This window comes from Balaenoptera acutorostrata, chromosome 5 (genome assembly GCF_949987535.1).
Source record: "Balaenoptera acutorostrata chromosome 5, mBalAcu1.1, whole genome shotgun sequence".
Taxonomy (NCBI): Eukaryota; Metazoa; Chordata; class Mammalia; order Artiodactyla; family Balaenopteridae; genus Balaenoptera; species Balaenoptera acutorostrata.
Window position 1 is genome coordinate 107670749 of NC_080068.1, and position 26299 is coordinate 107697047.

Below are 26299 nucleotides of genomic sequence, written 5' to 3' on the forward strand. Positions count from 1 at the left end.
AGAAGAGAGGCCGCGATAGTGAGAGGCCCGCGCACCGCGATGAAGAGTGGCCCCCGCTCGCCGCAACTAGAGAAAGCCCTTGCACAGAAACGAAGACCCAACACAGCCATAAATAATAAATAAATACATAATTAATTAAAAAAAAAATGAACGTCTACTAAATGCTCCACATACAGTAGCAGACAGATAAAGCCTCCCCCTACACACTCCACTCCCCGACCCCTCTCCCCAGGTAAGCTTTTGGGGGAATATTCTCAACTTCATAAAAGGTAGAACATCAAGAGAAAATAATTGCCTGGATCCTTGGGGGCCCAGGCTCGGGGTTGTTGATTTAATGAATTAAGGGAGTTTAGGACTCTCAGTCTCACTGCTTCTTTCAAGATGAGATTCCATTTCCAAAGGCCCATATATAGATCTTATTGACCAATGCCCAGAGGAGAGCAAGATGTTTCCAGTACATGGAAGAAAGAGGAAAAATCAGGGCAGGAGGAAGTGGAATTAGCAGCCTCCTTGCCAGGTGGCTTGTGTCTCTCCGAGGCTGGGGTCTCCATGACCCTCAGGTGTTAGTACGTCAATCCCCTGACCTCCCCCAGTGGAGCAGTACTTTGGTTCTGCTTGAAGGGACCCTACATCCTCTGTGAGTGTCTTTATGTGACAGCACTGTGAGGGGAATTTCAGGTGGGATCTTGTTCAACCCTCACAGAGCCCTACAAGAGGTCAGCAACCCCCGCCCCTTGCTACCAAGGCCTAAGAGAGCAGGCGGCTTTGGGAGGTGAAGCACCGGAGTGGCTTGGCACAGAGGACTGTCACAGAGTGGCAGTTCTTCAGGATCTGGGGTGTCTTTATCTGCCAGGTGAAACTCCGTGTCTGAAGAGAGGGCAATAATCCTCACGTCCCAGGAACCGCAGGGAGTCAGGCAGGGCCAACCCATCCAGGTCTCTGATGGACCTTCCATTTGTTGAGTTGACCCCAGGCTGGACCCTGCAAGCATGGACAGGAGGGTACCCCTGAACCACTTCCCCTTGGCACCCGGGCATCTGCCTCCAAGAAGGTGATGACACCTGAGTACAAGCAACAAAGAAGGTGTCTCATTCTTGGCTTGGGAATGTCAATAGCCTAGGTCCTGGTGAGATCCAGAAAAAATAGGTGTCCTGGGACTGGGGAGGGGGGAGGAACTTAAGAGGCCCTGAGAAGGTGCCCTGAGCCCTGCCCAGTCAAGCCAGTTTGGGGGATGGGGTGGAACTGAGAACCCCCCGTCTCCATTTAGGAGTCCAAGAATGGAAGGAACCCGCCCTTCCCGTGCTCCCATCTCAGCTAAAGCCAGGGAGGTGGCAAGACCCCATGTTCCCAGATGGAAGACAGTAGGAGAGCTGGCCAAGCTAGCCTCGTGGAATCCTCCTGCTTCAGGACCAATGCCTGAGCTGAAGCGAACCAGCAGAGCTAGAGGAAGGCCACCAGGGCGGGTGCAAGGCCAACCTGTGGACATCCAGCCCACAGGCCTGCAGGGTTCCTCTTCCCGAAGCACATCGATCCTGTTCCACCCCTTCAGCAGCTCTCCATTCACTGCAGAACCTAATGCAAACACCCTTGCGGGCAGTCAGGTGTCCGTGACCTCCCATCCAGACTCTCGGAATTCCTCCACTTGGGATCCCTCACTCCAGACAGCCTGGAGCCCTCTTTGCTTCTTAAACACATCACAGGGGTTTTTTTCCCCACTGCCTTATATCTGCACACTGAGGATTGGCCTTCCAGCGACAAGAGGGACAGACTCACTGAAGGCCTAGTCTGTATGTGCCAGAGCCCGTGCTGCTGCCCACATGCCCCACAGCCCTGCAAGACACCCAACACACCCCCCTTCGCACAGGGGTCGCAGCTGCAGTGCACAGAATCCCACGTCCAGGTTCAAATCCCAGCTCTGCTCAGGCAAATGATTTAACACACAAAAAGCTGAGATAGAAAGCTGCTTATAGACGTGTGTCTTTGGGCACGACTTGTAACCTCTTTGAGCCTCAGTTTTCCCATCTGGAAAGGGGGACAATAATAGCACCTCCCCCACGGAAGGACTACCTGAGTCAGTTACATAAAGTCCCCAGGGTAAGTGATACATGTCAGTGTCCCCTCCTAAGGCCACAGAGCTAGACAGCAGCAGAGCTAAGATTTGAAGCCAGGGCTCCTGGGTGCCAGAACCCGCCCCCTTGGCAACTGCTCACCCGAGGACCAGGTTCCTAACTCGTGGGACATCCCTGCACAAGGTGCTTCATGATCTCCAACTGTCTTCATGTCCATTCTGCCAAGTAGGTCATAATATTCCCACTTTACAGATGAGCAAACTGAGGCTCAGAGCAATTAAGGTCTTTTCCAAAGACACACACACAGTCTCTGTCTAAGCCCTTCCTTCTTGACGCTCGCTATAATTTATGATTATTTCTCTCTTTGACTGCATGCACGTTTTGGCCTGTTTGGTTCACCATTTCTCCCCAACCCCAAGCACTATGCCTGACTTGTGGCAATAGGTGCTCAATAAATATTTGTGGAATGAAATGGCAGAGCCAGGCTTTTGTGGTTTGTGGAGGGAACAGTGAGCCGCCTCCCAGATCATGAAAATGGGAGTGTTCTTGGTGAGCTGAACTGCAAAATAATGCAAAATGGGTCACGGCCGATTCAAAGTCACCTTAAAAGGAGGAAGTAGAAGCTTATGATTGGCCATAGCCTTTCAAAAGGTCTGGGTGGGGAGACACCCTGGCCCCAGGGGAGTCATGTGGAGCACATCCTTACAGGAAACTAACGCATCAGGCTGATGACACCATTAACACTCTCTGTTCTCATTGAATGACCTTCTGACTATAAATATATATTGACTTACAAATGAAAAAAATGAATGAATGAACTTGACTTTCCAGATAACTCCACTATAGGGAGAGAATATGCTGATTATTTTTTCATCCATCCAATATTTCATCCTGCACGTAGTTCATCTCTCTCATGGGAAACTATTAAGTTAGTGTTCAGGTTTATACCTCAGTCTCTGAATTTGGTCAATGTAAGTCAGCCTGTTCAATCCCAGTGAACAAATCGGGTCTAATTTCAGAGGCTGCCAGACCGAGAGCAGCCCTTGGAGGGTGGGGCCCTCAGTGCAATGATGCCTTCTCAGCACACAGCCAGCCTCCCTCCCAGGTGACACCTGCCGCATCCAATATCTTCCCTGGAACTCTGCACACAGGGACTGTGCCCGGTCCCTTGACAAGATGCTGACCTCTCTCTCCATCCTTATTCTGCCTCTGAAGAGGCTTGAAACCCTCGGGCAAAGGGATGAGCACTGGACCAGGAGTCTGGGGCTCTGGATTCAAATTCTGGCTCTGAGCCAAGTCTCCATGGCCCTGAGCAGGCCCCTTGGCCTCCTGGTGTCCATGTCCACTGTGTGGCAATTTGGACGAGAAGACACCTAAAACCCTGAAGGCTGTGGGGGAAGGAAGGGACAGAGAGGGTCGGCCTGCAGAGGCTGGGCTGGGAAGGCCGAGGAAGGTGACGCAGGCCTGGGGCTACACTGCCAAAAGCAGGCCCCCCTGAGGGCAGAGCCCAGGAGGGACCCTGGAAAACAGGGCTGGCTGCGTGCAGAGCAGCAGCTGCATTTCACCCTCGCATCATCAGGAGCTGAGCTAGTCTGGTGGGGGCGCAGCTGGCTGGTCCCGAGGAATGGGGCTGTGTGCCTGGGTATGTGTGCGTGCTTGCGTGTGCGTGTGTGTGCATGTGCGTGTGCACGCGCGTGTGCATGGGCAGACTCAGCTGAGCACCCGAGGGTGCTGCATGCACACAGACACCCAGGTACTACTGTTGAGAGCCAGGCGGAGACCCGGGAGCATCTTTACTAGACCTGGGTCAGAACTGGTATCCATCACCATCTGCACTACCTGGTAGTTGTGTGACCTCAAGAGAGACTTCCAACCTCTCTGAGCCTCTGTTTCCTCCCTCTTCTGTAGACCATTAGGAGAGGAAATCCTCATTCATTTACTTCATTACTTCATTCATTCAACAAATATTCCCTGAGTAGCTTTTCTGTGCCAGGCACTAGGGAGACAGAAATGGATATGAAGCAGCTCTGGTTTCAACAGAGAAACGCTGACAAAACTCCCCTAACAGTAGGGGGCAAATCCCTCGAATGTCCCATGTCAGTCATATCCGTGTGCAATGAAGGACGGAGGGGCGTGTGGCTAATCCTGTGGTCCGCGGAATTTAGAGCAGACTCCTGGGCAAGGTCACACCTGAACTGTGCTCTGAAGGATGGATGGTGGGGGCTACAGGACAGACAAAAAAATCTGCCAGAGGAAGCAGTACTAAGGTCTTGAGGCACACGTGAAAGACCCATCTAGTGAAATAAACGCCACAGTGCTTGTTTGATGCTGAACTGAGACAGGGCAGGTCAGGCAGGTGGAGGGTAGGCTGCTGAGCTCACAGCCCCAACAGGAAGAGGGCAGGGCTGTCTGTGGGAATCTACCTGTGGGACCCCCGGAGCCAGGAAGGTGGCCGCGTACTCAGCCAGCGCCCCGTCATTCACCACGTTGCTTGCCGTCTCGGAGAGCTGGTGGTTCTCCACCCCGTGTCTGTGCAGCTCCTGGAGCAGGTGTGTGATCAGGTGGTTCCTCTCCCGACACTTCTGGACCAGGGAAGCCAGCTTACCCTGAAAGGGTGGGAGGGAAGACACAGTCAGGTGGGTCCACGCATGCAGGACTCCCAGGGGGGCTGGATGACTGAGCTGCGGGGCAGGGCATCGGCTCCCTGCTCTGCATCCCACAGCCCTGCCTTAGCTCAGCCTCCTCCCTGCAATCCCTCCCTCCACCCAGAAGCCAGAGCCAGCTTTGAAAACAAGGGGCCGCACTGCTGCCCAGCAACCCAGGGGCTCCTCACTGCTGTCTGGACGCCTTCTGGACGGGTAGGCAGCGTGGACTTCAGCTAGCTATGAGACAAGCCCCTCTCTATCCCTCGACTTGCTCATCTGTACCCTGGGCATCATCAGGGCACCAGGACCAAAGGAGATGGTACAGGCAAAGCACGCACACGGGGCCAGCCCAGGCAGCCCCTCATGCACAACAGGTCAGACCTGTCCCTGTGCCTCTGCAGCCCGATCACGACCACCCTCCTTCTCATTCCTCTTGTTCCGCACACACGGGTCCACTCCCCAACCCCGGCACCCCAGAACTTCCTCATCACTCCTTTGTAGCTCGTGCCCCAAGCCCAGAAAAGCCTTGTGCAGATCCATGCAGAGGCCAGCCTGGGCATCGTCTCCCCGGGCAGGCTTCCCTCATGCTCAGGACTTGGGTCTCTCTGTGCCCAGGCTCCCGGCTTCCTTCTGTCCCAGCAGTTAATCTTTGTATTTGTGGGTCTGTCTCCCACATAGCCTGGGGGATCCTCAAGGTCAAGACTGACACTCCCCTGGATCCCCGGCACCGTCCCTACGCCGTGGCTGGGCACAGCATGGCCCATGGGAGAGATTTGTTACATGAGTGATGCGAGTTCGTGACCCTCCCACCATGAAATGACCTCCCACATTTGTGCATGTCCGGAGGGGCTGATAGACTCTTGCCATCTCCTGCTCCATCGGAGGAGGTGATGACCCCTTCCTGCCAGAACTCCCTTCCAAGCCCATCCCAGAGGGTCAGGGACTTTTGCACATCAGTTTCTAGGAAGTGATGTCCGGGTGCCCAGTACCGCAGGCAGGCAGCACAGGAGGGTGGTCTGACCTGGACGCTGGGGTGCCCCAGGCTGCCTGAATCACATCCCTGAAACATCGGGGCCTTCTCATTCAGCCAGCATCAGCTGAACACCTACTATGCGCAGCTCTCCCAAGAAAGAGGCCATTGTTGATGGTGACAATGACTCCACTGGGCTCTTGGAGAGACAGCGAGGCCAAGGGGAAGGTTGCAGCCTTTGGCATCAGACAGAACTGGGTTAAATCTTGGTTCTGCCACTGAGTAGCTCTGTGTGACTATGGGCAAGGCACTGCATCTCTCTGAGCCTCAGTTTCCCTATCCATAGCATAGCCTTCATGTTCCTGACATGTTCCTGACATGTTGAGAAACTGTGCTATTGAGAAAATATGTCTGGAGTACCGGGCACATGGCAAGCATTCAACAGAGAGTGGCCATCGTCATTAGAATCCTTACAAAACCTCCCACGCCAGGTTAGGAATCACGATTCCCATCTGCAGATGAGAAAACTGAGCCTCCAGCGGTGAATGACGCCCTGAGGAGGGGCTGGATCTTGAACCCAGATCGCTATGGCTCCTCCCGTCCAGCCCGACCTCTTCTGCTCAGACCTTGCCTCGTGTGAATGACGTGGTGCTGGTGCTGTTTCTCTTTCCATCTTGAGTTTGTAAAGCACTTTGTCGTGTACAAGGGATTACGGTCCCCATTTAAGTAAATGGTACATAGCAAATGATGAAAATAACGAAGGAGCAAGAAAACCTCCCATTTTCAAGAGCTTTACACTTTGCTCTCCACTTCTCCATGGACACCATCCACGGAGGGTCAGAAGAAGCTGTGAGAGCAGCCGAGCAGGAATTACTGTTATTTCAGAGTGAGTGGGCTTTGGCAAGTCAGTGCGGTCCCGGGGCTCAACCATGTCCTTCTAACTCCCAGCCAGAGCCCCTCCTAAGTCCACCCTGCCCAGAGAGTAGAAAGAAAAAGCAGCCCCTCCAGGTCCACCGCCCAAATCCAGGTGCCATATTTGAGATTAAACGTGTCACCTCAACCGAACTACACTTTCAATCAGCATGTTAAACCCTGTGAGCCAGTAATGCCATTTCTGGGAATCTGTCCTCAAGAAATGTCTAGATACGTGGGGAAAACTTTTCTAATCAAAAATGTGCATCATGGTGTTTATGTGCAATAAGGCAAAAGAGAGAGGGAGGGAGGGAGAGAGGGAAGGAGAATGGACAGAGGGATTTGAACACCCGAAAGGGTCTGGCAGCTTTATGAACTGCGGTGTCTCCTGCTTTAGACTGCAGCATGAACAGCAGCTTCAAAGGCTGGTAAAGAGAAGGACAGCCCCTATATGGGTTATACTCCCAAGTGGAAAAAGCCGGACACAGACATACAGGTATAGTAGGATCTCAGACACATGTAAAATATACTGGAAGAAAATGCATGCAAATGTTAGATTCAAATAGGGGCTTGGGGTGCCATTGGTCTCTTTCCTTCTTCTTTCCAGTGTTTTTATACAATAGAGATGGACTACCTGCTAACGGGAAAAATACTAAGCTCTTTTTTCTTTTGAAAGGGACATTTCATATTGATTTCACACATGTATTACCTTCAAAGGAGTCACAGCCAAACTTGCTTCATGGTGCTTTTTCTGAAGTGCATCAACCTGAAAGAGAACCGAGATTTTTGATAACGTTGAGCCGTGGATTACACAGCTCGGTGCGTCCACAGGCGAGCCATGCTCAGAGAGGTTGGCTCTTATCCCCCTCTTTCCCCACAGGAGTTCTCAGTGGGAACAGGGACATTTCCCATCAGCTCCTCGACCAGATCAGAGGAGGACGGATGCTCTGAGCACTGGAGAATGAGCTCTGCCAGACTGCAGTTGCCAGAGCCAGTTCTGTTGCCTCTTACTTCAGGAAGGAAGCCTTCCCCATTCCCCATGCAGAGGTGCCAGAGTTCTTTGGTGTGGTGTTAAACCTATAGGTTTCCTAGCCAGACACCCTAACCCCGGTCCAGCCACTCACTAGAACTGTGACCCTATGCAACTCAAGTCTTTCTCTGCCTCAGCGTTCTCATCTGTAAAGTGGGGTTAATATTAGTGCCCACCTAAGGGTGAAGATTGGATAAGGACTCTGTGAATCGATTCCTGTAAAGTACTTAGACAAGGCCTGGCATCTGGTCAACATTCGATGAATATAAATCATTATTACTCTCTGCGGCAGGCACGTGTGTGAAGCCACCTTGGACCTTCCAGCCTAGCCCAGCATCCAGCTGAATACCACCAAGTGATCCCCACTGATGCTTTGCAGAGCAGAATTGCCCAGCTGAGTCCTGCCTAAATTCCTGTTCCACAAAATGAACATTTCTATGCATCTATTTTGGCACACGTTTCTGAATATATTTAAAGAGTAAAAGGCCAGCTCCAAGCCGACTGTCTTCTATTCACAAGGCACACAGTAATAAGCTACAATAAGACAGGTGTTCTGTGAATTCTTCTCACTCACTCTCTGATTCCCTCTGTAGTCAGTACAAGAAAGCTAGATAAATAAAAGTACTTCTTCCTCTTCCCTTGACCTCTTCTGACCTCTAATACTATTTTCAACCCTACATACCCATAATCAGAATTCATATGTGTATATATACACACATGAAACTATACTATACAAAATGTTTTACAGCTTGCTTTTGTCATTTAATATAAAATCGTGGTATTAATTCCATGTTATTACATACAAACCGATCACATTCTTTTAAAATCTTGCATACTATTTGATCATGAGGTTGAAACAAAATTTATTTAACCAATTCTTTGTTTATGAAAATGTATATTGTTTCTGGTTTTTTTTGCTTTACAAACAAGACTTTAATGAACATTTCTATATATCTATTTTGGCACACGTTTCTGAATATATTTGAAGAGTAAAATGCCAGCTCCAAGCAGACTGTCCTCTATTCGAAAGGCACATGATAATATTTGCAGGCTTGGATGAAATCTTCTCTCTACTTCAGTGTAAGAAATAGCATGAATATATTTCTGTGAGCTGTGTACTGGGGCATTTGCAATTAAAAAACAGACGAGAAGAAAGTGAAAAGACAACAGAATGGGAGAAAAATTTGCACATCCTATAGCTAATAAGGGACTGTATCTACAATATATAGCAAACTCTTACAACTCAACAACAAAAAAAGAAACGACCCAATTACAAAGTGGACAAAGGATCTGAATAGACATTTCTCCAAAAAAGATGTATGAATTGCAAATAAACACATGAAAAGATGCTCAACACTATTAGCCATTAAGGAAATGCAAGTCAAAACCACAGCGAGATAACCACTCACACCCACTAGGATGGTTAGCAACAAAAAGACACACAGTAGCAAATGTTGGTGAGAATGTAGAGAAGTTGGGACCTTCATCCATTGTTAGTGGGAATGTAAAATGGAGCTATCAGAGGCAGACCTGAAAATAACTTTGATTAAAACGTTTAATAATTATATTACAACAATTTCATCAGAGACCTGGAAGCTATAAAAAGTTAGTCAAATGGAAATTCTAAGACTGCAAAATACAATACCTGAAATGAAGAACTAAAATAATGAGTTTAAGAGCAAATTCGACTCACCTAAAGAGTATTACGTGGGCTTCCCTGGTGGCGCAGTGGTTGAGAATCTGCCTGCCAATGCAGGGGACACGGGTTCAAGCCCTGGTCTGGGAAGATCCCACATGCCGCGGAGTGACTAGGCCCGTGAGCCACAATTACCGAGCCTGCGCGTCTGGAGCCTGTGCTCCGCAACAAGAGAGGCTGCGACAGTGAGAGGCCTGCGCACCGCGATGAAGAGTGGCCCCTGCTCGCCACAACTAGAGGAAGCCCTCGCACAGAAACGAAGACCCAACACAGCCAAAAATAATTAATTAATTAATTAATTAATTATTTTTTAAAAAAAGAATGAGCTTTAAAAAAAAAAGAAGATTATTACATAACTGGAAGACGGATTAGAAAGAAATATCCAAACTGAAGCAGAGAAAGACAAAAAGAATGAAAAGAATAAAAAATAGACTTAAACATATATTGGGTAGGGTAAAAAGGTCTAACGTGTGTAACTGGAGTTCTATTTTTCACAGATCAGTGACAGACAGGACAAAAAAGTCATCATACCTCCTACGCTGGTTGAGGGCACAGTGACAAATATACCCTCATTAATTGCCTTGGCTTTGGAGGTAGGTGCCAATACTTTGGAAAGCAAATTTGTAATATGTATTTAGAATGAACACTATTTCTTCTCCTTAAACCAGTAATCCCAGTTCTCTGAACTATTGTATATAAACAATGATATATAAATTAATGGAAATAACTATAGATCCAACAGTAGGGAAACAGAAATCACATCCACCCCACAGATTACTGCACAGTCCAAAAAATAAGGGACAAAAAGGCTATGAAGCAACATGGACAGAGGACATAAAACTCCATGTATAGTGTGTTCGATTATACAAAGAATGCATAAGAAGGAGTCGGAAATCACTCCAAAATGTTGATAGTGTATTTTCACCCATCGGTTTGTCAAAAAAATGTAAAGTGTGATGTGATTCAGGGTAACAAGTTGTGGCCAAACAAATACACTCATTTATTTCTGGTGGTAGTATACATGATGCAACATTTTGGAGGGTTATTTGCCATTATCGATCAAAGTTAATTATGTACATAACCTTTGACCCAGTAACTCTTTCACTAGGATGTAGCAGAAACATATCCCAAGACAGATGTATAAAATGTATAAAATATTCGTTTGTAAAGCAAAGTAACAGAAACAATTTAGATTTCCACAAACAAAGAATTGGTTAAGGAAGTTATGGTTTGGTCTCTTGAAAAATAATATGCAAGAGTTTAAAATAATGAAGTTCAGTTTGCATGTGTTGATATGGAAATATCACCAAAATTTTTTATTAAATGATAATAGCAAGATGCAGAATGTTTCTGTATGGTATGATTTCATATATGTACACACACGTACTGAATGTGGGTAGATAGGGTTGAAAAAAATGGAAGTTAGAAGGAGTTGGGGTTGAGGGGGAGAAAGGACTATATTTTTCTGCATTTTTTAAAGGTTGAGATAATTTTAGATTTACATACAGTTTAAAAAAATAATACAGAGAGATCCCTTGTATACTTTGCCTGGTTTCCCCTAATGGGAACGTTGTGCAAAACTATAGTATATTACAACCAGGTATTGATGTGGATACAATCCACCATTCTTTTTTTAAAGATTTATTTTATTGAAGTATAGTTGACTTACAATGTTGTGTTAATTTCTGCTATACAGCAAAGTGATGCAGATATATATATATATATATTCTTTTTCATATTTGTTTCCATTATGGTTTATCACAGGATATCGAATATAGTTCCCTGGGCTATACAGTAGGGCCTTGTTGTTTATCCATCCTATATATAATGGTTTGCATCTGCAAATCCCAATCCACCATTCTTATTCGGATCTCTCCTGTGTACGTTTGTGTGTGTGTGTGTGTGTGTGTGTGTGTGTACCAAGTTCTGTACAATTTTATCACCTATGTAGGCTTGTGTCTCCACCACCACAGACAAGATACTGAACCGTTCCAACTCGACACGGACCTCTCTTGTTGCTCTTTTATATTCACACCCACTTCCCTCCTTACAGAGAAAGAACTTTTATTTATGTAACATTTAAAAAACTGTTTGACTTTTTAAAAAGCCATACACATGTTTTATTATTTTTAGATCTAACAAAGTTTACCTGGATGGAGGGATTCCAGGCTGGTTTTTCTTCCCTATACTGCTCTGCACTTTCAAAATCTAATAAATACTTACAAACTGCGGGAAAGGGCCAGTGAGATCTTACCTACTTCTTTCTTCTACTCTCAAAACTTTCCCAAGTGAGGGAACATTGGTTTTCAGGCGGGAAAGGGAAGCGTGGGCCCAGCCTACCTTGTCCTTGAGCTCACACCGGAGACGGGCAGCCTCATCTCGAGAAGCCTGCAGCTCCTGGTGTGCAGACCCTTGGTCTCGGAGCTGGCACTGCAGGGTCAGCACTTGGTGATGAAGTTGTCTGACGCACAACCTGAGGTCCTCCTTGGAAGCCTCAGCTTCAGGGTCCTGGAGCTGTGGAATCACAGATTTGACTGCAATTCTTAGGTTATCTTCCAAGTAATTTGCCTTAGCCAACAGACAGTACCCGTTTTCCTTCTTAATTTGTTCTCCTGCTTACATGTTTCTCATAGTCAATAAATTCCACAAAATAAAGTAACAGAGATCACTCCAAAAACTATTAGCCAGCATAAACATCATTATTATCTATATATTATCTTATATTTTCAGTCTTTCTGCTATGCCCTTACCCAGGTGCCCTTACCCTTGAGTGGGAGAGTTGGAGAGGGTCTAGGGAATCACAGAATAGCATTCTAGAGTGTTATTTTCAAAAAAAATTTTTTTCACACATGAAAAATATGTGAAATGGCATGGTATTCCAGAGTCTGTTTTAATAGACATCAGTCACCATTATACTGAAACACAGTATGATGAATGAAATTTAGTGTTCAAATCCAATTATGAGATGCTTATTACACTAAAACTTCATATATTTCTATGAAACAGAATATACTGCATTTTCCCAAAACACTCGTCTTAAATCAGTACAAAACAGCCTCTCACCCTTCTTGGGTCAAACACGAGTGGGTTTCATATGAACATCAAATAGGGAATTTCTGGGAGGGCAGAAAGTGAGAAAGAAGAGGCTGATTTATCTCCATGGGAAGTGTGGTCACATGGCAGTGACGCTACTGCCCCCAGTGGCTCTGGACTCTAAATTTTTATTTTTTAATAACGTATACATACATATACATAAACATGCATATATATGTATATATGCGTGTATATATATATATATATATATACACGCATATATATATACACGCATATATATATACACACACACACATATCCCCACATATTTTTTTCTATATACGTTTATATGCCATATATATCTTTTGTATCCTGTTTTTCTCCCTTAATACCATGTCATGGTCATTTTTCCATATCATTAAATAATGTTGAAAACCCTGTTGTTAGTATCTATGCAGTATTCTGTGGCATGTTGAATGCTCAGATTATTCTAATATACTGATGCTATAATTGGGGCTGTGATAGAAAGCCTTACCTGACACACCTCTGGTTCTTCCCCTGAGATCATCAGAGGGGAATTTCTATGTCAAGGCCCTGAGCATCATTAAGCTCTTGATTCATGCTACTAAGGTGGCCTTGGGAAGGAGCAGCCCTGCTAATAGTAAAAGTTCCAATTGCAATGTGTCCGGGGTCCCAGAAACTCAGAGATGTCTCAAATGCCTTTGCTCCCGGTCCTGGCAGTCTAGCTTTCATTGAAAGCAGCCACCTCGGGAATTGAAAGCCCACAGAGATTATCTCTTCCACGTGTTCCACACCTGGGTGTGAGCTGGCAGGAGGGGGAGGAGAGAGAAGATGGAAGGGAGACAGAGAGAGCAGAGTCAAGGTGACTCAGTGGCCGATCAGGCCTCTCCCTTGTAAGCAAGGAATACAATAGCAGAATGTGTTTTGTTTTTTTTTTTTTTTAGTTAATAGAAATTCACAGATTGTGGGCCTGAGATTCACAGGCTGGGCCCTGTCAAAAACAGATGGGTGCTCCGAATGGTTCCGTAAGATCCAGCTCCAAGACTTGCAAAACAACTTGGCCTTTCTGGGAAGTTTGGTGCCTTTGCTGCCTCTCTCCTCTGAGGTGATTTGGGCTTCATCCCCAGGGTCCTAAGAGAGCATCCACAGAACATTATTCTAAACAGAATAAAAGTGTGGGGTGGAAGCCGGCCCTGCCTGCCACGTGGGACCGCCCCACTCAGTGACCCTTGTGAACAGCCCATGACTCACTTGCTCCCTAAGAGACCTCAGAGGCACGTGCTCTAGCCACAGGCTGCACTTGGAGCTTGGGAGCCCTGGGGAACATGGCCCTCGGGGAGCTCTGTCTGGCCCTCGGGGAGCTTTGTCTGGCGGGGGAGGTTGACGCAGAAATAAGCCACTAGCACAGGGTGGTGAGGGGAAGCCAGGAGGCCGCCGGAGCCTAAGGGAAGCACTAAACCAAAGGCGCCCACTGCCACCCAGTGGTGTGTGGTGAATGCATAACAACCACTCTCCAGGGAGGGAGGGGCACACGGATGTGTAGCATTTGTTGGTTTCCGTGGTTTAAATACCATCATGGCCAACTGCAAGCTACCAAAATGGCACCACTGAAAGCGGAGTTGGGGAGAGATGTGCATGAGTTGCCTCTGCACTGAATCCATCCTGGGGGATTGGGAGGAGATGCCCTAAAATGAGACCTGGATGGTGAGCAGCAGTTCTCAGGAGAAAGCTGGGGTGTGGGAGGGGCGGGTTGAGGAACTAGGAGCGCAGAGACCAGGGAATGTATCTATCAACAGCCAAAGCTCCCCAGGGGCCAGTTTATAACTCACCAAAAGGAATCTGGACTTCATACCAAGTGTGACAGGAAGACCCAGAGGGTTTAAGGTTTTTATTTTAAGCAAATAAAAACATGATCAGGTTTGTAACTTGGGATGAGGGAAACAGGAAGCTTTCTTCGCCCTCTGCCTCCTGTCCATCAACAAATCCCATTGATTCTAACTCTAGTTTTTATCTGGAATCCTCAATTTTTTAAAAAAAATTCCAAATTCCTCTATTCTAGCATCACCTCTTGGCAAAAATCCTCTTGACTGTTCTCCCTGTGTCCTCCCTGTGTCTTTACAGCATCAAAGATCGCATCTTTTTACGACAGAAATTTAATCATGTTGTCCTGCTGAAAACCCTCCAATAGTTTCCCACCGCATTTGGAAGTGATCAAAACCAGAGCCTACAAGGCCTTCCGTGATCTTTCTCATGACAACTTTTCCATCCTCATCTCATACCACGCCCCACCCATGCCCACCATGATCCAGCCACGCTGGCTACTTTCTGCTTTTCAGCAAGCTAGGCTCATTCCTGCCTCAGGGGCTGGCCACTTGCTTCTCCCTCTGCCTGGAATGTTCTTCATTCGCTGCTCCTTTCAAACCTTGAGACTCTCAGCTTGAAATTCACCTCCTCAGAGTTTTAGTTCCCACCAGGTCTTACTAGCTGGGATTTGACAAGATATGAGGGAACTACATAAAAACAACTCTTTGCAGGCATTAAATGGCAGCCAGTGCAGGGCTCCAATCCATGAGAAAAAGGATACACAACAAGGTGAGCTCTACATTGTCCCTGGAACATTTTCCAAACCATGGTTCAGGGAAATAGATCCCACGCTGAACATGGTGGTCCTGCTAAGTGGAATCACAGACTGGGGTTCAGGGCTGCTATGACAGCTGGGGTTTGTGGGACAAAGCAACAGAGAGAGGTGAGCCGCACAGAAGAAATCCAGACACTGTCCTAGAAATACCCTTGGGTCCTTGGTTGAATCATACGTGGTGCAACATAGTGTAAGACTCTGAGGCCTAGCAGAGAACAACAGCTGGGAGATCAATTGCTAAAGAGATTTTGTAGGTCACACACTGCTACAAAGATAGCAAAGTTCTGGCTTAGCCGAAGTGGAGAGTCTTTGGTGAATGCTCTGGGAACTCAGTTGATACCACTGAAAGGCCATGTCCTAGAAGCAAGGACCACAGTTGAGGAGTAAAATCAAGCCCTGGTACTGAGGGGAAAACTGAAGTAGACCTGCACAGGAATAATGGTCTGCTGTTCATTCAGTGACCTACCAGAACAAAACTTACTCAACATGCTTTAGAGGAAGCTAATAAGCAGGAATCTCTACACGTTCCACAAAATGTCCAACATTTAAAAAAAAATTATTAGTCACATGAAGAAGCAGAAAAGTGGGCCTTAACCAAAAAATAAAATAGCCAATAGAAACAGACTCAGAGATAATCTAGATATTGGGGTTAGCAGACAAGACTTTCAAAATAACTATGATTATATTTTTTAACAACATAGGAAAAGACAGACAAAAATGAATGAAAATGTGGAGTATTTCAACAGAGAATCAGAATCTCTTTAAAAAGGATAAAATGGATATGCTACTGCAAAATACAGTAAATGAAATTAAGAACTAATGGATGGGTTTATTAGAAGACAGGACACAGCAGAACTGAACAGCAGAACTTATAGTGAACTAAAAGACGGGTCAATAGAATATTCAAACTGATACACAAAGAGAAAAAAATAGAACAGTTCCAAAAGATGTGGGATAAAGTGGGAAAAAAAGTCTAGGTTTTTAGGAGAGGAGAGAAAAATAGAAAAGAACAAAATATTTGAAGAACTAATGGCCAAGAATTTTCCAAATCTGATTAAAGATATGACTCCACAGTTTCAAGAGGCTCAGAAAAACCAAGCAGGATAAACATAAATAACACTTCATGTAAGCACATCATAGTCTAACTGCTAAAACCCAAAGATGAAAAGCAAATCTTTAAAATAGTCTGAGGTAAAATGACACATTTCTTTCAGGGAAAAAAAGACAAATTATTCCATTTCTGAACAGAAACTGTGGGAGCCAGAAGACAATGAAATGAGATCTTTAAAGTGTCAAAAGAGGGAAACATATCTTCCTATCTAAAATTCTGAATCCAGAGGGAAAAAAATCTTTTAAAAGTGGAGTTAAAAAATTGTTTTCATAAAAAGAAATTTGAGGGAATTCATCACCAGCAAGAAATAACAAAGTTCTTCAGGTGGATGTAAAACAGATCCACAGAAGTAGAAGACAGAATGAACAGCACAAGAATGTAGAAAGATATGAATAAACATAAAAGATTATTGAGTGTTTAAAACAACAACAGTAATAGCACTTTGTAAGGTATATATACATAGAAGTAACATAGTTGACAAAAATAAACAATGAAAAGGATGAAAAGGAATAAATGGAGTAAACTATTAAAAGATTTTTGAATTATTTGAGACATGGTAGAAGTACTAATTTAAAGTAAATTTTAATAATTAATACATACATTTTGAAATTTCTAGGGTAACCACTAAAAGAATGACACTAAAATGTATATCAAAATAAGCTAATAGAGAAGAAAATGGAATAATAGAAAATAGTTTACTAATACCAAAAACAAAGGCAGAAAGAAGGAATAAAAGAAAAGAGAACAGAACAGACAAATAGAAGAAACAGCAAGAGGTAAACATAAAGCCAATTACACAATTATGTATATGAAATGTAAATGGACCAAACACTCCAACTAAAAACCAGAGGATGTCAAACTGAACTAAGTTTAAAAAAAAACAAAAACAGCCATATGTTGTTTCCAAGAAACATACTTTAAAGATACTGATAGCTCGAAAGCAAAAAGATGGATAGTGTAAAAAAGTTATATACCATGAAAATACTAATGAAAAGAAACTGACGTGGTACTTTAATATCAGACAAAGTCAACTTTAGGGCAAGAAATGTGAGAGATAATGAGAGACATTTCATCATGATAAGAGTCAATTCACCAGGAATACATCATAATCCTAAATCTATGTGTATCTAATAAATAATTTCAAAACATATGAATTAAAACTAACATAACAAAAAGAAGAAATAAAACAAATGCACACTCAGAGTTGGAGATTTCAAAAGCCATCTCGGTAGATGACAAAATGAATAGACGATACATCAGTAATGATATTGAAGATTTGATTAGCATAATTAATCAGCTTGGGCTAATTAATACCCAACAACTGCAGAATATTCATTCTTTGCAAGGGAACATAGAATATTTACCAAAATAGACCATAACATGGTCAACAAAAAAAATCTCAACAAATTTCAAGATTAAAATAATATAGTGTATGTTTTCTGACAACAATGAAATAAAACTAGACATCAATAGCAAAAATATAACTAAAAAATTCTACAGATGCTTGGAAATTCAACAACACACTTCTAAATAACCCATGGGTCAAGGAAGAAATTACAATAGAAATTAGAAGCTAAACTTTCAACTGAACAGACATAAAAAGTACAACTGGGCTTCCCTGGTGGCGCAGTGGTTGAGAGTCTGCCTGCCAATGCAGGGGACACAGGTTCGAGCCCTGGTCTGGGAAGATCCCACATGCCACGGAGCAACTAGGCCCGTGAGCCACAACTACTGAGCCTGCGCGTCTGGAGCCTGTGCCCCGCAACAAGAGAGGCCGCGATAGTGAGAGACCCGCGCACCGCGATGAGGAGTGGCCCCCACTTGCCGCAACTAGAGAAAGCCCTCACACAGAAACGAAGACCCAGCACAGCCATAAATAAATAAATAAATAAATAATTTTTTTTAAAAAAGTACAACTTATCAAAATGTGTGGGTTGTACTTGAAACAGTGCTTAGAGAGAAATGCATAGATTTAAATGCATAAATCACAAAAGAAGAACAGTTGAAAATCAATGATCCAAACTTTCAACACAAGAAGCCAGAAGAACAGCCAATTAAACCAAAAGAAAGTAGAAGAAAGGAAACAATGAAGATATTAGAAGAAACCAATGAAATAAAATACAGACGTACAATAAAGAACATCAATAAAACCAAAAAATGATCCTGTGAATTGACTGATAAAATTGGAGAGAAAGAGAGAGAGACAGAGACAGAGAGACAGAGACAGAGAGGCAGAGAGATCAGATATGAATATATACAAAGGACTCAACACTAAATATCCTACAGACACATTCAAGACCTCTGGAAAAATAAATTTCATCCTAGCAGTCCTGAAAGTTGAGTATTGTCCACAGATGAGGAAAACAACTCAGAGAAGTCACGGATGTAGTCAGCACAGAGGTGGGTTTGAACCCTGTTTGACTGAGTTCTAAAGCCCACTGCTCTCTCCTTTCAAGACCCAGTATTCAGTGTGATAGAGATGTTGGCTAAAGCTATGGTGGTAATCAGATTGCAATATAGAAATGTATCAACTCAACACATTGCACATCTTAAACTTACACAGTGTTAGATATCAATTATATCTCAATATAAATACATAAATACCAAAAAAAAAAAGACTCAATGTGCAGAATTATAACTTGAGCTGCTTGAAAAACTCCTTGGTCTGAAAGTAAAAGCTCTAATCTTAAAGTGTAAACACCCACTCCATGTCCCACCAGATACCAACTTGAACAGCCTGAGCAGAGGGGCAGACTCGCATTATCTTGTCCAGGGTAAGAATAAAGACTCTGAAGCCTGACTGCCCAGGTAGAGTCTGGGCTCAACCCCTCCTAGCTGTGTGACTCTGGGCAAGTCACTTAACTTCTCTGTGCCTACGTTTTCTCATCTGGGAAATGGGGGTGGTGACTGTTCCCCCCTCCTAGGGCTGCTGGAGGACACGGTAGTAAAGGGTGTGGTCAGTGCTATAAGTCAGCAAGATGATTAAACAGCCATACAGAGTCAACCTACCTGGGGGCCACTGCATGGGGACTTCAGAGCTCGCCCTTGGTCTGCAGAACACCGTGGTCCTTTGTCGTCTTTCTCCAAATGCGCTTCTTTCACTCCTGCCCCATCGGTGTTTCCTTGCAGGGCACTGGATCCTGCAGCATTTCCCCAGACCAGTGATGTAGCAGGAGAATCAGCACCGCACCTGGAATTCTCCAGGCCTAAACAAGGTCCCGTCCACCCTCCAGCCACACCCATTTCCTGCTCCGAGGGTGGCCCAGGGCCCCTTGCAGTCAGTTGCCCTGAAAGCTGAGTCACCTGCACCCCCCTTTCTACAGCATTCACCTGGTCCACCGCCATCGTGTTTTTTCCCTGGAGATACTCCTCTGCTCTCACCAAAGGTCCCTCATCTGTGCTGCTCCCTGACACGACTTCCCCCTCCAGGACTCGGATCCTTTGTAGAAGGTGTTCGTTCTCCCCTCTGAAGGACTGGATCATGTCTTCTATTCCCAGCACTATATCCTTTATCAGCTCTTTATAATTGACCCCAAGCTCCGAAATCAGTGCACTGAGCTCCCAGTTTTCCAGGGTGATGCACTCCATCACGCCTTTGGATTTTCGGATGCTCGCAGACATGGCTTTCCGGAGCTGCCCAAGGTGCCCTTTCAATCTCTCGTTTTCCTCTTCGAGCTCAGAAATTTTGCAGTAACTTTTCCTGTTACAATCTTCAAGGTCAGAAATGACCTGCACGTACTGGTCCAGCTCCCTCTTTACGTGAGAGATGTCTCCTAACAGCACGCCGTTATCCTGTTTGAGCGCGGATATTTTTTTCACATTCCTCTCTCTCTCTTTTTCCAGGACACGCAGTTTTCTGCGGCATCGCTCCTCATCTCCCTGAAGCTTGGCGTTGTCATGTAAAACTCTGCTTCTCTCCTTCTTCAATCCAGAAATGAGCTGACGAAACCTCCTCCTCGCTCTCTCGAGGGCTCTCGGCTGCTGCGAGAGCTGGTTCCGACCCCTCTCGGAGGGCCCCTCTGGAGGGCCGGGGCTCAGGTTGACCAAATCCAGAACCGGCCCTGGAAGAACTTCGCCAGTTCCTAGGGCCTCAGTCTCTCCCGGCTTAACGTCCTCATCAGGCTCCTTGGGGTTTGCTTCCTCGGCATAACCAATATCCAAATCCTGGTTTGCCAAAGCCTGCTGAGGATACGCGTCCTCCTGGCAGCTGTGCCATCTCCGAGCAAAGCTCCAGTTCTCTCCTGCCAACGAGGAGGCTTTCCGGCCATGCCCCCCACTCCCAGGCTTCAGGATGGAGAGTTGCTGGAAACAAGCCTCCATCTCCTCTTCAAATTCCTCTATTTTTAACGCAGATCCCTCACGGCCTTTGCTCGGAGCCCGGGGGTGACTGGTAGGTCGGGCCCCCTCGGGCCATAAAGTCAATCCAGGAGACGGTGGCAAACCTCCCTCCTGCGGTAGGAAAAGCATTTCCTTGGCCTCACAGTCCTCGGAGCCAGGCTCCTCCTGGACATCCCTGCGGCCCGGGCTGGACCCTTGGAGATGCGACAATCCCTCCTCCTCCTCCTCTTCCTGTCCTTTGTCCTCAGGGCTTTCCTCTGGGAGAAGCAGAGCATTTCCAGACCACACGTAGTCTTCCTCCTTGCCCGGAACTGTCCTGATGGCTCTGCCCTGCTCTGCAAGGGGCTGAGCACCTGCCGGAGGCGGCCCATTGGTGCCGTGGGCCCTGGAGAAGGCGGCTGTGGCGGCCTCTTCCTCCTCTGATGATGAAAGCCCTCCTCCTCCTTCTCCCCCTTCTCCCCCTTCTCCTCCTTCTGGGAGGCTCCAGACATGTGCTTCCCCCCGCCCCCTCCTGCTCAGGGATTCAGGACCCTCCGCTGACACTGAGGCCTCCCCCTGAAGAAGGGGCAGTGGAAGCTCCCGCCTGGGCCCAGGGCAGGAGGCTGCAGCCAGGGGTTCAGAAGCCCCGTTCTCGTTCCGTCCACCCTCTGGGGCCCTGACACCAGCCTCCAGGCTCAGGTTCTCATGGCTTTCCTGACTTGACTGAGTCCTGTCACCGAGGTCGTCCTCCTTCCTGCCCCCAGCCCTCCTCACCCCCCGCATCTCCGGTCTCCACCCTGGGGCTCCTCCTCCCTCCTTGCGAGAGTCTTTTAGATCCTTGGGCCCTCTGCTGGGAAATCGGTGGTTTGAAGTGCATGGGGACTCCGGGCAGAGGGAGGCATCGTGGCTCCTTGTGTGGTGATGATCCCGGCTGGGGCGCCCTGCAGCGGAGGGAGCAGGCGGGGGCCTGGCCTCCAGCACCTGCTGGGCTTGCAGTTCTTCCAGGGAATCTTCCAGGAGCAGCCGCGGCCGTGGCAGGGGAGCTGAGTCCCCAGCCTGCCCCCAGGGAGGGCGTGTGGATGTCCGCACTGGGAGGAAGGACACCTGGGCCGGGGTGGCTGCTAGCGTCCGCTCTGAAACCCAGGCCAGCTCCACCGGGAGGACTGAGCCCTCCATGTCCTGCCCCGGGGGACAGCCACGGATGAGAAGGAGCGTCTGTTCACCCAAGCCGGGCTCAGCCGGAGTAAACTAGGGGAGGGAAGAGAAGAGAAGGGGTGAAGCGGCCCCTTCCCCCACAGAGCCTCTCCCCACCTCTCTGACCCCATCTCCTCACCCAGCCATACAGGTCTTCCTAACACCCCAGGTCTGTTAGCACTCCAGGGCCTCTGCCCCCCGCCACGGCTCACCCTCTGGCTTCATTAACATCTCAGCTCAAACGTTACTTCCTCAAAAAGGCCTTGCTGACCTCTCGCACCACTGTCTGTCCATTCACCCCCTTTCCCTCCCTCTGTGGCGCCCTCCCCTCGCTCACATCATGTAGGATATGTGTGTGTGTATTGTTTAACTCCTCCCACAGCCCTGCACTGTCCAATACGGTAGCCGCACAGGCCACATGGGGCTCTTCCAATTTAAAGCAATTCAGTGAAAGTTAACACTCAGTTCTGCAGTCACACCAGCCACGTTTCAAGTGCTCAGAAGCCACGCGTGGTTCACGGCTACTACACTGGACCGCACAGGTGCAGAATATTGCCAGCACTGCGGAAGGCTCTAGTGGACAGCACGGTGTAGACTATCTGCCTAGAATAGTCCCGGGCACACAGGAGGTGTTTCATAGATATTTTTTGAATATCTTTTTATATTTATTTATTCAATGAGCTGAACCAGAGAGGAGGACTGGCCCGACTCAGAGAACAAACCCAGGCTGGGCTGAGGCCCGGGAGATGAAACTTGGCTTCATCCAGGCTCAGTAGGAGCCCTCGGCTCACATGCGACCACGACCCCACTCCCACCTCGCAGCGCTCCCAGCCTCACCGCCTTTACCTGGCGGGTCTTCCCACCTGGCCTGCCCTTTCGCTGTCCATCCCTGGTTTCCTGTCTGTCTAACCACTTCCCCAGCTTTTCTATGAAGCTCTCCCCACCCCAGGGACTGCTCTCGGCTCTTTTCCCACCTTGGGTGTGACACAGCACACCACGCAGTGGCTCAGAGCAGGGGGTGAATGAATGAAAGTAGGTGAGCAAGGAAGGTCCCCTCTCTTCAGAACCACAGAACCGCATCAGGGCTGGCTGGAACCAGGCTCCTGACCCGCAGGGCAGAGTGTGGTGCAGAGTGTGGGCTGTGGAGACGTGAGGACCCCAGTCCCCTAGAGGGCTGTGAGGCCATGGGAAATCACGACTTCTTCCTCTGCAGAACGGGGGGTCATGGCTCCTGCCCCATCGCTGGCGGGGAGGCTTCAGTGAGATGAAGTTTGCTACGTGGCAGCTGGGTCTGGGCACACAGCTGGGGCACACAGCCTTCCTGCCCACTCCCCACCCAGGGCTCAAATCTCCCTCTCAATTATTTCCAGAATGTTCTTCCAAACCCCAAGCTTCTTTACCTCCTTCTCCCACCTTCTGCGTGGTGGCCACACCGTGCAGCACACACAGTAGGGCTGATCAGACCCAGCTGGCACCCCAGGCACGCAGAAAGCCTCTGGCCTCACCTGTCCACGGTCAGATCCTGCGAGGTCTCCTGGGAGCTTGTCCGTGGTCTCCGGGCCTGGGATCAAGACAGCGGTGCCTTGTCCAGCCCCGATGCAGTCCCAGGTGTGGGGCCCCTCGGAGGGCTGGCCTGGGAAATAACAGGACCTGAGAGTTAAGAAGACCCTCCTAGGAGCTTTCCCATGATTGCCACCAGCAGTGCCATCTGCTGTTAGGATGAGACAGCACTTCTCACGACTCAGGGTCTTTGAGCCTCTAAAAGTGGCCTCCTGGCCACCACTGCCTGTCAGGTGAGAACCCAGGCTCAGAGATGGGGAATGACATCCACTGATGAGCCGCAGAATCGGGTCTGGAAGCCACCTCTTCTGACCACGAAGCCCACGACATCTCCCCGGCCCCGCACCCTCATGGTCATGCAGGGTCATAATCCCTGGCCCCCAGCCCCTCACAGTCAGCACTGAGACAGAGGTGTTGATGCCCAGGCTTTGCCAGGCACGCCCTGCCCCCTTCCCCAAGGACAAACCTGACCTCATTTGACTTGTCAGCTCTGTTCCCCAGAAATGGGGTGGAGGGGAAAGGTCAGCTTTGCTGGTCAACAGCCCCACTGGGTATAACTGACCCCCTCATCCTTAAGTTGAATTTCACCTTGGAAAACTGTACATAAACCACAGACGGCCAGTTGGACACCGTGGCTTTGGGGCTCCCTGCGTGCAGTGGCTTTTGCAGCAGGGACCCTGGAAGCTGCACCCGAGACTATTAGCAGAGATATTGGTTCCCATTAGGGACAACTTAGGGATAAGGGGGTCCCAGCAACTCCCAGACTTCACACTTGTCTCACACCTGAGCTGTCACTGGGGCGGGGGCGGGGAATAGAACAGCTCCTGGTCACGACACGGTCTTCTGCGAAGACAAATCCCCCCGAAGGGACCCCTGCTGCCTGAGGCTGGCACGTGCGTCGCCTGGTTGGCACCCTTCTGAGGGCTGAGGGAGTGAGCCTAAATGTCGGGTTGAGCCCAAGTCACAGGCCTTGCCGTGGGCATTGTGGACTCCGCTCCTACATTTCCCAGCTGTGTGGCATCAAGCAAGCAACACTACCTCTCTGAGCCTCAGCTTCCTGTCTGTAGAGCAGGGACCGCCACCCTGCTGTGTCATCAGGATGTCCTAAGAGAGCTGGCCTGTCAGTGGATGTCCACGCGGGGCCCCCCACGCACCTGCTGAGCCCCTTGGTCCAGGGGCCCCATCGGGGCCTCGGTTTCCGCAGGCATCCGGAGCCTCCTCCCAGGGCAGGGGCAGCAATTCATCCTGAACACAGCCCAGGGCGCCCTTGAGGAAAAAAACACAAGAAGATAAGACAGCTGTGAGTGTCCCTGGTTGCAAGGGACCCTCCAAGCCTGTCCCAGCCAAGTCCCTCCCAAGGAGGGAGTCGGATCCCCTCCCCAGGTGAGGACAGCAGAGGGCAATGCCCTGGCCACAGGGCCCTGGTCTTGCGTTCTCGGTCCTGCCAACCAAACTGCCTCCTGTGAGCACCCAGCCTCCATTTAGCAGACAATGAGGAGCCTGTCCATTCAGCCAAGATTTTTCTGGGTCCCCCAAGGTGGCACCAAAGGCTCCAGTCCCCTCTCCTTCCGGTGCGGAAGTTCCCTCTGTATCCACCCGAGGTGGGAGGCTGCCCCGGCCTCCGGGCAGTCCTGTCCCTCAACTGTCCACAGGCCCCAAACGCCGCAGCCACGCATCTCTGGGCGGCGCCCTCCTCCTCTGGATCGCACCCCAAAAGGCAAGCTGGGGTGCAGCAAGGAGCTTCCCTAGCCCAACGCCCACCCCCGCCCCACAGAGCACGTTACAGGCAGCACCTTGACTGCAGCTCCAGCCGCCACCACGAGGGGCCAGGGCACAGGTCTCCTGCAGGTTCCCACTGCCCCGGGTACGCCTAGCCCGGGTCTAAGGGGTGCTGTTTGCTTCCCACCTGCTCCCGCACTAGACCTGAGGTCGCTCAGGAAGGAAACTGGCCTTCATTCGGTCCGCACTGTCACTCCAGCCTGGCACACACTAGGTGCTTAATAAAGGTTTGGCAGTTGGGTGGATAGACAGAACCTGCAGAAAGGCAGACATTTCGGACTCGCCGTGCATTTATTCAGCAAACGTTTATTAAGCTCCTACTGTGGGTCAGGTGCTCTTCTAGGGGAGGGAGAAACGGAAATGGACAGGTCATGCCCCGTCCCCATCCCCAGGTCCTCACCTGCTCTCAGCAGACCCCTGCGTTGGCTACTAACTGGGCCTCCTGCTTCCCCTCCCATCCTTCCCGCAGCTGCCAGGGACCCTCTGACCTGCAAGTCCCCCCTCACCTCCCCCACTCAGTCCACGGGATCAGCTCCTGTGCTGCAGTCAGGCACGGGAGGCCGTCCAGGGCTGTCACCGCAGCCCCTGACCCTCCTGGTCCTGGCTTCCTCTCTCAGTGCCTCCTTGTCCCCCCACCCTGGTTCCTGCTGGCCTCCGCGCACGCGGTTCTTCCTGCCTGCCTGGTTCATCCTCCTGGGAAGGGTACTGGTCGCAGGCTGCCTCCTTGCAAAGCCCTCTCTGCCCCTGGCTCTCTGCCCCTCCTTTCCACACCCTTTGGCAGCTGAGCAATTGCACTGAAATGGAAACCGGGTCAGGTTGCCCTCCTGTTTCCAACCCTTCCATGCTTCCCACAGCCCTGAAAGATAAAACCCCTGCCTGCCCGGCCTCACCACACCCATCTCTGCTCTTTGGATGGACCCTTCTCCCTCCTGCCTCGGGGCCTTGCACCCCTAGTGCCTGCTGCTTACACCTCTCCTCCCCACCCTTCTGCCTGGCCCAGCTGCTCCCTTCTGCGCTTAACTTAAAGGCCGGATCCTTAATGAGGCTTCCCTGAGCCTCCCCCAAATGAAGCCCCTCCCTTACCACAGCATCTCCTCCTCATACCCCAAGTTTGTGACCTTCCAGTTACTGTGCGACAGTCTGTGTCTTGTCCAGTTCTCCTCAGAGACCAGGGGAGACCAGACCCTGGCCACACCTTAGGATCACCCAGAGGCTTTTAACAAGTACCAGAACAGGGCCCCAGCCAAGACCAATGAAAACCAGAGGGGTCTGGGCACAGCCCTGCTCTGCATCCAGACGGGCCCGGCCAACCTGCCACAGATGC

The 26299-nt window shown here is 48.7% G+C and overlaps 1 protein-coding gene across 1 annotated transcript in view; it reads right to left on the minus strand.

Annotated features, from left to right (window-relative positions):
- C5H4orf50 (chromosome 5 C4orf50 homolog) overlaps positions 1 to 26299 on the minus strand; it is a 48821-nt gene that overhangs the window by 6661 nt on the left and 15861 nt on the right. Inside the window, exons 4-9 of the mRNA XM_057546319.1 lie at positions 24351 to 24462; positions 23142 to 23269; positions 19135 to 21690; positions 11663 to 11836; positions 7306 to 7362; positions 4493 to 4675 (exon numbers count right to left, since the gene is read on the minus strand). Coding sequence (XP_057402302.1) covers positions 4493 to 4675; positions 7306 to 7362; positions 11663 to 11836; positions 19135 to 21690; positions 23142 to 23269; positions 24351 to 24462 — 3210 coding nt within the window. The remainder of the gene's footprint in view (positions 1 to 4492; positions 4676 to 7305; positions 7363 to 11662; positions 11837 to 19134; positions 21691 to 23141; positions 23270 to 24350; positions 24463 to 26299) is intronic.